This window comes from Mustela erminea, chromosome 7, assembly GCF_009829155.1.
Source record: "Mustela erminea isolate mMusErm1 chromosome 7, mMusErm1.Pri, whole genome shotgun sequence".
In the NCBI taxonomy this organism is placed as follows: Eukaryota; Metazoa; Chordata; class Mammalia; order Carnivora; family Mustelidae; genus Mustela; species Mustela erminea.
The window spans coordinates 100853444-100866610 of NC_045620.1; the positions used below are offsets into that span (position 1 = coordinate 100853444).

The window sequence follows — 13167 nt, forward strand, 5'->3', positions numbered from 1 at the left end:
TCATTTTCTATAGATTCCCCGTAAGACACAGACATATAAATAATAAATAACAAGACAGGAAGAGGGAGTGTTTGGAAACCATTTTCTTTTTTTTTTTTTTTTAAGATTTTATTTATTTATTTGACAGAGAGAGATCACAAGTAGACAGAGAGGTAGGCAGAAAGAGAGAGAGGGAAGTAGGCTCCCCACTAAGCAGAGAGCCGGATGCGGGACTCAATCTCAGGACCCTGAGATCATGACCTGAGCCGAAGGCAGCGGCTTAACCCACTGAGCCACCCAGGCTCCCCTGGAAACCACTTTCTTGCACAGCCCCTTTGACAAAACTCACCCATTCACCCAGTCTTCAGCATGCCGGTGAGACCCATTATACGTAATTAAAGCGCTTGCCAGAGTGCAGGAAGCACCCTAATCACAGACCTGAAATAGAGAGGAGTAAACAAAGGTCCTGCGGCCTACTGACTCCCCAGAATCCAGAACCCGCAGTGAGTAGGAAGAGGAGCAGCAGGAAGGAGAACAGGGTCAGGATCCAAAGTGGCAGGAGGCCAGGAGCAGAGCCCAGGAGTGAAGCGGTGATAGTATCCAGAGGGTGTGAGCAAGAGTTGTTTGCATAATATATACACATTGTAGGAAAAAGCCTATACAGAAAATGTATTTAATTATTTTCATATAATACATTTATAATTATTTTCATACAACTCATTATATTACAAAACTGTACACCTACCCCAAGCACTGCTGGATAACCCAAAGTCAATTCTTGGACAAAGAAGAACCAACACGGCATTTTACTCTCTTTTCTTGGGTTGGGCCTATCAAGGCTGGACCAGAGTGTGGAGTACAGGTATGGCCATCCTTCAAGTCCACGGGGTCAGGGGCTTGGCCTGGCCCCTCCAGTCATTACAGGAGGGGTGCCTCTGTTTGGAAAGCCAGCGCCAGCACCCAGAACAGAGGAGTCCAGAGAGACAGGCAGGCACTGCTGGCCACCATCTGGCTGTGGTGGGAATGCCCACGGTGAAGGAGCTGGAGCTCGGCAGAGACGGACCTATCCAGAATGGGGACCTGCAGCTGTGGGACCATGACACTGGGAGAAAAAGAAAAAAACAAGAGTCTCAGAGCACAGCAGGAGCCACTGACTACTCCAAGGCCCAGAAAGGCCCACACAGCTTCTTTCAACTCCCTTTTTTTAAAGATATATGGGAATGGATTTAGTATATTAATGGGCTTCCTGTGTCTTTGTCCCTTAATACCACAAACCTAGCTAATACAAGTGCTAAGACCAGTGCATGCCCCCCAGCGATGTGGTTCTTGGTTCAGAGATTATCAACACTCTAGGTGTAAGAAGGCCCAACTCAGGGGCACCTGGGTGGCTCAGTGGGTTAAAGCCTCTACCTTCGGCTCAGGTCATGATTCCAGGGTCCTGGGATCGAGCCCCACATCGGGCTCTCTACTCAGCAGGGAGCCTGTTTCCCTTCCTCTCTCTCTGCCTGCCTCTCTGCCTACCTGTGATCTCCATCTGTCAAATAAATAAATTAAAAAAAAAAAGAAGGCCCAACTCAGACTTGCTTATCATTAGCCTTTGGGCGATCTCAGGCAGGGACCCTCCTCACTGACCATAACAGAGAGGCACATCCAAGCCACAAGGTGTCTTCCCTGGGATCTGGCTCTCTCCCCCACCCCAGTTCAGTCTGGTGTGAACACCATGCAGACATCCCAAGTCAAGACAGTATGAGCTGAGGGACCCATGGTCTCAGGCCCATCTGGACCTTTCAGCTCAGCTCAGGTGTAAAGTGCCCAACTCCGGGCCACTTTGAAAGGAAATGGCCCAGAATGAAAAAGTACCGAACAGGTTGACTTCTTCCTCCACCAAGGAAGGATGGTTGTAGGGCTGTCCTCTGTCAGGTACTGTGGAGCATGGATACATTCTCCAGGTCCTGTTTGGCACCCAGCTTCCCTCCATTTAAAAATGCCAATTAGGGGACGGCTGAGTGGCTCAGTGGATTAAGCCTCTGCCTTCGGCTCGGGTCATGATCTCGGGATCCTGGGATCGAGTCCCGCATCGGGCTCTCTGCTTGGCAGGGAGCCTGCTTCCTCCTCTCTCTCTTTGTTTGCCTCTCTGCTTACTTGTGATCTCTTGTGATCTCGCTCTCTGTCAAATAAATAAATAAATAATCTTTTAAAAAAATGCCAATTAGGGCACCTGGGTGGCTCAGAGGGTTAAGCTACTGCCTTCAGCTCAGATCATGATCTTGGGGTCCTGGGATTGAGACCCACATCTGGCTCCCTGCTCACCAGGGAGCCTGCTTCTCCCTCTCCCTCTCCCTCTACCTGCTTGTACTCTCTCTCTTTCTCTGTCAAATAAATAAATAAAATCTTTAAAAAGTGAAAAAATGTGAATCCCAGGGCCGCCTGGGTGGCTCAGTCAGTTGAGTATCTGACTATTGATTTTGGCTTAAATCATGCTCTCACAGTCACGGGATCAAGCCCTCGGTCAGGTTTCCTGCTCAGAGTGAGGTCTGTTTCAGATTCTCCCTCTCCCACTCACTCACTCTCTCTCTCTCAAAGAGGTAAATAAAATCTTTTTAAAATTTAAAAAACAAAAACAAAGAAGCTGCCAATTCCATAGCACAGTGGATGCCTGCTTCCCGCCTTCAGTGGCTCCTCATTCCTGCAGGCACAAGACTCTCGTCAGTCCACCCCTCTTCCTGTCTGCACGCACCCCACCCCACCCCACTGCTCTTGACTTCCCAGGCTCCAGCCATAATGACTTCATCTTGGTTTCTTCAACACGCTCACTCTCTCCATGCCTTCAAGTTGTTCCCTTTGCTTGGAACTTCTTCCCCTCCTTGCTCAATTGCTACTCAGTCAACATTATTAAGCACCTATGCAAGCATCAGATCCCTGAATCTCCCGATCCAGACTCAAAAGTTCTGTTCGTTGGACTTCACTTTGTCAGGCTTCTACTCAGTATCAGCTGAAAGGTCCGTCACTCCATGAGGCCTTTCCTGGTGCCCAGCCCTATATACACACACAGTCCTCCAACACACACAAAAGCACATTCCCACAGTACCCTATACTTCCTTTGCAGGCGATCGACTCAAGATCTGGCTTTCTCCCCAGAATGTGAACTCCATGAAGGCAGACGGCTAATGCCTGGTTTACTCCAAAGCCACAGCCCTGAACACAAAAGCAGGCACATAGAAGGAACTCAATACACTCAGGCTGAACTGGATCCTGGATCCCAGGCCTCTCTGATATAGTTCTTCCAGAAGCCTTATGCCCTGCAGACCAGGCTGAGTCATCATCTTTGATTCCTCTGCCCACCTCTGATCTACCCCCTAAGCATCTCTGAGAGTACATTCTGTGGTCACCCTACTCCCTGTCAAACGTGGGGGCTGAACAGGCCCATTCTTACAAGGATGCTTCCAACTCTGCAAAACTATGAAATCCCTGATCTGCAGTGCAGAAAGGACTGGCAAACCAACAAGCTCATGCATACCTACACCAGCTCCCCCACCCCACTATCCTTTAACAAAGATAAACATGTTGCCCTTATTCCGGCTTGAAGCAACTACCTTTAATCTGGCTTCACCTGTATCACAGTGACCGGAACACCAGTGCCTAAGACTGTGAGGAACAGGAAAGGCTGGTCCACCAGTGGGGCACTTATCCCCACCAGAGCCTTGAAGCCCCTCACTCTTAAGCAGTGTAGTGGGCATTCCTGGGCTGCTCCCCACTCACACTCCCAGGGGGCAGATGCATGACAGGAATGGGCTCCCGGCCCGGCCCGGCCCGGCCCAGCCCAGCCCAGCCCAGCCCAGCCCAGCCCAGCCCAGCCCAGCCCAAACCACCCTCTCACCGTTCCTCCAGTCGAACCCACAGATCACTGAACTGCCTAAGCCGCTGCCTTCGCTGTGGGCGTGGCCGCCTCCGCTTCTTCCGATACTTCGGCTCCGCCCCGCCACCCAGGTCGGCACTTCCGGGCGGGGGCACGTGAGGCAGAAACAGCGAGTGGGCCGCCAACGCAGCTTCCGGAGCTCGGACGTCCACAGCGGGCACTTCCGGAGCGAAGACCGACGAGAAGGTGGGCCCCGAGGACGGAGTTTGGCGCTTCTCTCTGTGAAGAGGGGTGGAGGGAAGATAGATCTGAAGGACCGTCGCACAGCATGGCGTCCTCCCCACCCTCAGGGCCTCAAAAGGGAGAGAGAATGTGAAAGTTCAAGCTGGCTAGGGAGGGTTCTCGAAGCCACCTCCAGAACTGATCCCTTTGACGCCTTAATTTCTCATTCCCCATACTGTCATCATAGTCGTTCCAAATCCCCCAGCTGGGGAGGAAACAAGACCTCTTTTAAATTGTGTATAATTACTCCCCTTCCCTAACAATGGGTCCCACTGTCTAGAAAGTCACTGAAGATTACAGCATTGAAAGCAACATGAAGAATGTTTAAAGGCCATTTACCTAGGACAGTTGAAGTGGCCCTTAATCATGTTAATCCCTCCTTTACCCTCCTAAGGGCTTCACTCAGAATGAGTCTGTAGCAGCCCCATCCCCACCTGAATGACTGCTACTGTTCACAGCGCTGGCCTCTGACCACCTTACCCCAGGCCTCACCATAAGCCATCCTTCCCAAAGGGAACATGTGGTTCACAATTGATGAGAAACTCAAACTTGCTTCTAGTCTTCCCCTAAAGGTGACTATAGTCCCCCCCACCCACCCCAAGAATCTCTTCTGGTGGGGAAATAAGCTGTTAGAAGGACCAATTTTCTTCCTACAACAGGACTTTTGTCAAGGGTTTAGTTGGGGTTGAGAAGGGCCAGTAAGAGACGAATCCCAGCTACTAGAGGCCAATCCCATTGTCTCCTGATGGAGGCACTGAGGGCCCTGAGGCTCCCATGCACCTGAGAAAAGGGAGCCGTGGATGTGCCAAGTGCATCCTCCAACAATGTGCGTGTAGCAGACCAGCATATGTAAGAACTCGGTCATTCTGCCCTGATTCAGCCTTGATGAACTGCCCACTAGCCAGAAGCAGGGCTCAATTCTGACCCACAACCCGACAGAACTGAGATGTCAACTAATATTCATGGCCCTGTGTGAGGAACGGAGGAGGTATAAGAGACAAAAAAATGAAAAAGGGAAAGACTCAGGGTGGGCAAAAAAGGTAAAAGAAGGGAATTCCTCAAATGGCAAAGAAGAAAGGCCCCTATTCTGAACTTGAGCCTGGGAATCCCAGCAACATACAGTGACAGCTACAAGACCCCTGGAGGACAGGACCTGCCAGATTCATCACTGTCTCTGGAGCCCAGCACAATGCCTGACTCGTAAGTGTGACACCACTTAGATGAACCTCTTCATTATGCCAAGAAACTGGAGCCTAGAGAGGAAAACTGTCCCGCCTCTCTCTCTCCAAGATTCTGGTGGCCTCCTAGAGGATTTAGGAGCAGATGGTCAGGCAGACCCCATGCCAAGGCCCTCTACCCCAGCAGAGATTATGTCTATGTCATCCTTGACCTCCATATCACCCAAACAGGCTCTGGTACACAGTAGGCACTCCAAACGAGGTCTGTTGTTTTTACTTAGCAAAGAACATGGACTCAAATTCATGAAGGCTCAGCTCTTATGGCTTCAAGCAGTGGATCCTCTCAGGGGTACAAATCACAGCTTCGGTTCTGTTCAAATCACATCACAACAGACACAAGGAGACCTCAGTCCAGTTACTGCAGGTAGCCAAGGCCAGGGCTTGAGAACCAAGTTAATTACCCCTGCACGTGGTTGGGGCAAGGGGGGTAGATTAATCCAAAAGAAATTGATTTTACTTCTCCTGATTTTTATCTTTCTCATATTTCACAGCTGAGATGTCCTGGGGAATCATAACATCCACTTTACAATTTGAGGAAACTAAGGACCAGGAAAATAAACTTCCTTACCCTAGATCCCAATAAGGATTCAGTGCCATTTTCAAATAACATTCATCATTTAGATTTTTTTTTTTCAGTTTATAAAGCTAATCTATTTCACTATAGAAAATATGGAGAGTATAGCATGCTGTCGCTATAATCTCCTGGGAGAGACCCTACGGACAAATGCTCACAAGGTTTCTGGCTGCTGCTCTGCCGGGAACAGAAAATCCCAGGGGCTGAACACAGCCTAATCCATCCCAGAACTTCTGGGCTAGCTTAAGTATCCCATCAGAGCTTGAGGTTATAGGTTACCATGTTTTGGTCCATCTGAATTCCCAAAGTTTAGCAAAACCTCTAGTTATGTATGAAGCCTAGGCCCATGGTCATTCTGGCCACAGTAGAGGACTCTTGGGCTGAGAAACTGTTTGTCCCCTGCCTGAATTTCATATAATCTACTCACTCCACGGAAGTCTCCAAGAAAGAAACACTGGATGGCAGTGGCCCCTCTCCTGGGCACACACCCACAGGAGGACATGTGGTATCCAGGAAAGAGCCCAGGCTTGGAAACCAGGGCAAGGTAATTAGCCTTTCCGGGCCTTTGCTGTTTCTGTGAAGTTGAGCTATCTTGCCTGGCTGCTGTGAGGATTGAAACGACTCAGTCACCTCACAAAGGGCTGAGCTCACAGTCCGCATTCCATGTGCATGCCCCTTCCTCCCAGTCACTCTGTGTGGGGATGAGTGACACTGGATGTGCGCCAGCAAGCATGGCCAGAAGCCTCGAGCACACCCCTGTGTAGCCTAAGGAACATTCACCAGATCCTCATTGGATTTGTGGTAGGCAGAATAATGACCCCCCCCAGAGATGTCCACATCTTGATCCCCAGAACCTGTGAATACATTTGTTACCTTTCCTGGTAAAAGGGCTTTTCTGGATGTGACATAGGACTATGAGAGGGAGATTGCCCCAGGCTATCTGGATGGGCCCAATCTAATCACATGCATCCTTAAAGCTAAAGAACTTTTCTGTGGCCTGTGGGAGATGTAAGTACAGAAGAATGGTCAGCGAGATGCAGTGTCACTGGCTTTGAACATGGTGGAAGAGGTCACAAACCAGGAAATGTGAGCAACCTCTGTAAGCTGGAAAAGGTGAGTAAACAGATCCTCCCCTCTCCGACTCCAGAGGGGAATGCAGAAGGCTCCAGAAGGGAATGCAGCCCCACTAACATCATGTCAACCCAATGAGACATGTCAGACTTCTCATCTACAGAACTGTAAAATAATCTTGCTTGAAGTTTATAGTAGTTTGTTGTGGTAGCAAAAACAAAAACAAAAACCCTACAGCATCCATTATCCTGGAAGAGGTGTGGGTGTGGGGGACTGGCTAAATCCTTGGGATCAGCTCAGCAGGAGCCTTGCCAGCAGCATTTCCTGTGTGTTCCAGCTGTGTGTTCCAGGTGACAGTGGAGGGGAGTGGCTGCCAGTTGCCCTCCCCTTATTCCAAAATACAACCCTTCTCTGTCCATCTCGTACTGGTCTACCCCAAACCCCAAGGGGCTGGCAGGGCTGGAGTAAGCTAGGTCACCAGTTGGAAGGCCTCCTGCCCCCTCATTCACACAGCCTGTCCCAGATCCAAGTTCCATACAATCAGAATCATCCCTCAAGGGTTATCAGATCGCTGCTAAGGAGAGTAGGAAGGAAGTGGGTGTGTTCACAGCCACTGCACTGGCCCTCACCAATACCTTCACTGTGGACACTTCTCCCCACCCTCCCCCCAGCTCTAGGCCCTTTTCCCCCACCCCCTCCTCTTCCTGAACAGAAGCTCCTTTCCAGACTTCCTGCTCCCTTGTGGCCTCCCCTGGGAGCACTGCTCACCACTGAGAAGTCATAGACATTTATCCAAATGGAGCACATAGGGTGTGCCAGACGCCAGGACAGCTACCACAGATGCACACACCAAACCCCTTGGGAATTCCTGCGTGGGGGTGGGCCCTGGCTGGAGCAGAGAAGAAGATAGGGCATTTGTACTGGACCTCACAAATAGTGACAGAATAAGGGGCAGGGATGATGACTGACCCTCTGGCAGAGGAAACTGCTTGAGCAAAGACAAAAGATCTGGGAAGTAAAACATAGAAGAAGAAAGGGCCGAAAGAGAAGGGACATGCAGGTGGGGCACTCTGAGCCGCACTATGGCACTGATGACCTGTGTGATCTTTCTGTTTGTCTGTCAGGAAAGGAGAAGAAACACCTGCCTCACAGGCTGGCTTTGAAGATTAACTGAGAGTCCGTGTAAACTTGGCTGACACCTGACAATCTATCAGTAAATGTTCTTTCCTCCCCTGGAAATGTGAGCGGCCGGCTGCATGTCACCATGGTTCTCAGCCCTCACTGTGCATCAGAATCACGGAGAGATTTTCAAAATTGTGATTCCTGACCTTACTTCCTCCCAGAGGCAGGTTTCAGGGTTAGAAAGAGAAGTAGGAAGTGCACATACGTACATACACATGCACACACGTACATGCACACCCATGTACATATACACACATACACACACAGGCACGGCAGGGTCCTCTTCAGCACCCACAAGCACTGGGTGCCAAACACCAGCCGAGTCAGCCCCGCAGCAGGGCGGGGAGCTGAGAAGGGACCAGGAGGCCCAGCCCACCCTGCTATCCAGGAGCACAGAGCCCGTAGGTGAGGAAAGACCCAGTCCTCCCAAACCAAGCAGGAACCAGTAAGGGCTGGGTTCTCCGTCCAGGGCTGAAGGAGGAGAGGAGGGAGAGAAAGAGCCACCCTTGGGCCATCAGCAGAGCTGGCTGAAGGAGGGGCAGGGTCTTCCCTGTCAGGGGGAGGTGAACAGGCAGCAGCCTGGACAGGAGGTTTTCCCATGCAAGAAGCCTACCTGTGCTGGAAAAACGGTAGGGACTGGGAGCTGAGACATCAGCGCACAGAAATCGGACTTTGGAAAAGAACAGGGAGAAACCACTGAAGGTTTCTGAGGAAGGGACACTTGCAAGGTTAGTCCCACAGAAAGGAAAGAATGGATCAGAGTGTGAGGGCCAGGGGAAAGGAGAGGAGGGAACCGGAGAAAGGAGGCCCGAGGTGTGATAAAGGTGAGAAATGAGGAGTCTCAGGTGAGGGCTTTTTCAGAGTAAGGGTGCCAGTGCAGAACAGTTACTACTGATGCACTGGGTGTAGGTATCAAGTAGCGGGGGGAGATGGGCCCAGGCTGTACTGAGGGAGACTGGCAGAATTCTGGCCCACTTCCCCCCCCCACCCCCGGGGGGTCACTGGACTTTGAGGAAGGACCCTCTGGAGTAAGGGGCTAGCAAGAGGCCCTGGCTTGAAACAACATGAGTTGAAGGGAGATTCTGAAGAGAGAGAGGGTCCCTGGGGAAGAGCAGCCATAAGCAGGCACCACCTCCTACCCCCTCTCTACCCCCTCAGCAGAGGACCACCCCCCACCTCCGCATTCACCTCAGCTCCGCTGAGATCTCTGCCAGGAGGGGGCGCTGGTGACCACAATCTGGAAGAAGTGGAGGGAAGAATGGCATGTGCTCTGGGCCGAATTCCTATGTTGAAGCCTTGACAGCCAGTTCCTCAGAATGTGACTGTGTTCATAGGCAGGGCCTTTAAAGAGGTGATTAAGCTAAAATGAAGCTGTTAGGGTGGGCTGGGATCGTCTGACTGGTGTCTTTGTAAGAAGGGGAAATTAAACAGAGACGCTGGGATTATGTGTGCACAGAGGGCGCCATCTGCCAGCCAGAGAGACATCAGGGGAAACCGAACCTACCAACACCTGGATTTTGGACTTCTGGCCTCCAAAACTGACAGTAAATATATTTTTGTTATTCGAGTGCCCAGTCTGTGGCATTCTGGGATGGCAGTCCAAGCTGACTAGTATGAAAAGGGAAGGAAGTATCCACACGGCCATCAAAATTAGAAATAAACTGACCTGGGGGTGGGGGGAGCTTAGGGAAAGAGAAGGGGTTTGGCTCCTGCCCCCAAGATGGGTCTCACAGGGGTGTCCTGCCCCTTTAGCCCCTCTGACCTGACAATATGACTGATTCCACCATCTGCCTCCCTGAAACCTCCCAAATGCCCACTGGAAGGGCACTGAGCATTAAGCCAAACCACCCGTCCTGGGGCCCCCAGGACCGTGGAACAGTCTCTCCTTCTAATTCTCTGCTTCAAGACTGTGAGGAAAAGTCCACAGTCTTTTGTTGCCCAAAGTGTCTGCAGCCAACCCACGTCTGACAGAGCCGCAGCCAAACCAGGATGCCAACTGAGCTGGGTGCCAAGTGTCCATTTAGCCACCAGATGGGAAAGGTGATAAGAGCATTGCTGGGGGCCTCTGGAGCCCCTCAGGGGACAGCCCACCTCGGTGCCCAGGCAGCCCTGTGGGGGTCTTGGTCCCCCTACTTGCTCCCCAACCAGGATAGAAGCACAGGAAGGTTACTTGTTGATGGGTCGTCCAGCGGGGGCGTGTTCTACCTCATAGCCTTCGCGCCGCAAGACATCAAGTACTGTGTTGTTGCCCATGAAATGACCTGCGGGAAGAAAAATGATCAGAAACACGGCAGTTCCCATGATTACTAAACATACCCCCAAACATATACCCCAGATCAAAGAAATAACCTGGGCAACCCACCATCCCTTCTGTCCAGCCCAGGAGAGTTCCAGAGTGTCTAGACAGGGAGCAGTAACCATTATTTCAGAGATGAGGACACAGAGGATCAGAAAAGTGCAGTGAGCTGCCCAGAGTCACACAGTAAGAGGACAGCCGAGACACCAAATCCCAACCTTCTACCTCTGAAGGCACTGTTAACAGTCCTGACAATTCTCCTTATTTATACAAGCCAACCACCTCTAAGACCCAAGCCCCCTTCTGTCCGACACATAAAGATAAATGTACAGTTAAAACCTCTGTTTAGCAGAAGCCACCATAGCTGGAAACAGCTTGAATTTTATTTCAGTTTTTCCCTTTTTTTTTTTTTTTTAAGATTTTATTTATTTGACAGACAGCGATCACAAGTAGAGAGGCAGGCAGAGAGGGTGGGGGAAGCAGGCTCCCCACCGAGCAGAGAGCCTGACACGGGGCTTGATCCCAGAACCCTGAGATCATGACCTGAGCTGAGGCAGAGGCTTTAACCCACTGAGCCACCCAGGCTCCCCTCACTTTTTCCCTTTTGATAAAAAACAACAAAGATCAAACAGATAAGCTTGTGGTGACATCTTCAAATAAACATTTTAAAGGCCAAAAGTAGATCCTGAGATCAACCTTCTTTCCTTTCAGGTTTTTTTGGTTTTGTTTTTGTTTTTTTTAGGTGGCTCCATGCATGGAGCCCAGCACAGAGCTCGAACTCATGACCCTGAGATCAAGACTCAGATGCTTAACAGACTGTGCCACCCAGGCACCCCTCCTTTGGTTTTGATGCTCAGAATGACATGTCTCTGTCTGTGACAGTGTATGGCACTTTAATGTCCTAAATGGCCCATTAAATTGCAGCAGTCTACCACGTGATGGCATAGAACTTTAGAGGGATTGTTATTATCTCCACTTTAAATTAGAAAACAGGTAAAACAGGTTCCGGACCTGTTTAAAGTCTAAGCAGCAGCAGAGTCTATGCAATTTTGACACCTCAGTATTTGATAACCAGAGACTGGGACAGCAAATTAAGGTCCATCCATGCTGCAGAAGAGACCACAAGTGGTCTGTAGGTCTCTCCCGTGTCCTGGTCCCACAGAAGGAACCTGGATCAGCCTCTGTGTCCCTAGAAAGCCCAAGGGCATGGACTATGGCAGAAGATATTGGGCCCTACTCCATTCTTGGGTTCAACTGTAGGGTCTATGACTCCAATACTGATGAGAGGCAACTGGCTCAGATGAAAGGGGCATTGGCAAGGCCCAGATTAACCCCGGCGCAGAAGTGCACACATTATGCCTGGGCACCTGGCTGGCTCAGTCAGTAGAGCGTCCAACTCTTAGTTTCGGTTCAGGCCATGATCTCAGGGGAATCTGCTTGTCCCTCTCCCTCCCCCCCAATTCTCCCCCACCTTACCCGCCCCCCGCACATGTACTTATATATACATGCATACATACATACAAGATTATGCCTGGGCTGGGTGGAAGGGGGTGTGGCTACTAAGCTTGCAGAGTGCTGCCCTGACCTCACTCCCCCAGCCATTGCCAAGCCCACACAGCAGGGGTGATCACAAAAATAAAGTCACTGAACATTACAAGGTGCAGTGATTTACACATCACTGAACACCGTCCCCCCATGCCAACAATCCTATAAGGTGGGCGTAGTAGTATCCCCATTTTACAGGTGAGATGAGGCACTGAGAGATGAAGCAGATAGCATCTCAAACCCTAGGGGTCTGGCTCCAGAGTCCAAGCTCTCCACCAATCAGGAAGGCAAACAATATTTGTCAAGTCAATGAACTGCCCCCATTACAATGCTTTCTCATCACAGAACCGAGCTATTCTGTTTGACTTAATTTTCCTCCTACTCCAAAGGCGCACTCCATTTCTCATCTCTAAATTTTATCACCAGGCCCCTGTAGCAAAAGCTGCTGTTTGCTTTTAAATGCTGGAGCTTTTAGTTTTCAGTTATCCTCACTTTGCAATTAAAAGTTTGCTAACCGCAGATTTTTTAAATTTTAAAGCACTAGTACTATGTGTCAGGAGCAATTTCTGGGGTTCCTCCAGCCAACACAGCCTTCGGAAGGCACGGAGAAATGGATTCAGGCGGTGGAGAAAAAAGCTACAGGGAAGAAAACCTGGCACTAGCAGCTGCCCAGGGCACTACCGATCCCCAAATGCCCAGAGGCTGCGAGGCCTCTCCCCAGAGCTGCAGCAGTGCGACGAGCTGTGCCCAGAGAATGAGGCTAGCCCAGGTGCTGCAGTCTCACCTGAGCCCTCTGTCCAGCACAGTCCCCAACTAGAGGGCCTGCCCCACGATCTGCTCAGATCAACCTGCCCACCAACCTGCCCACCAACCTGGTGTGCTGCCCAGCCTCACACCACAGGGCGAGTCATTGTCATCTCAAAGCATCCACCTTTCCCCCAGCACCCAGTGCTCTACTCTACCACTGAACATCAGGAAAGCTTGGGAGACATCAGCTGAGTCTGGCAGGAGTGGAAAGCAAAAGACCATGCTCAGGGGGTGGCACCTCCTCCTGGAAGACCCAGCACAGCAAGCTACCAGTTCTGCATCCCAACAGAGAGCCACCATCACACCACCAGACACCATGAGGGCTTCTGGGACCTAA

At 50.7% G+C, this 13167-nt stretch overlaps 1 protein-coding gene across 4 annotated transcripts in view; it reads right to left on the reverse strand.

Annotated features, from left to right (window-relative positions):
• Nucleotides 1-227: 227 nt before the first annotated feature.
• The window catches only part of TRABD2A (TraB domain containing 2A), a 54984-nt gene continuing 42044 nt past the window's right edge, over nt 228-13167 (reverse strand). For 2 of the 4 annotated variants that reach the window (XM_032352624.1, XM_032352625.1), the window contains exons 5-7: nt 10353-10443; nt 3857-4114; nt 228-1081 (exon numbers count right to left, since the gene is read on the reverse strand). In XM_032352624.1, coding sequence (XP_032208515.1) covers nt 898-1081; nt 3857-4114; nt 10353-10443 — 533 coding nt within the window. In that variant the 3' untranslated portion in view covers nt 228-897. Of the gene's footprint in view, nt 1082-3856; nt 4115-9370; nt 9420-10352; nt 10444-13167 lie in introns of all 4 variants that reach the window. The other 2 variants (XM_032352626.1, XM_032352627.1) reach the window with 2 other exon arrangements.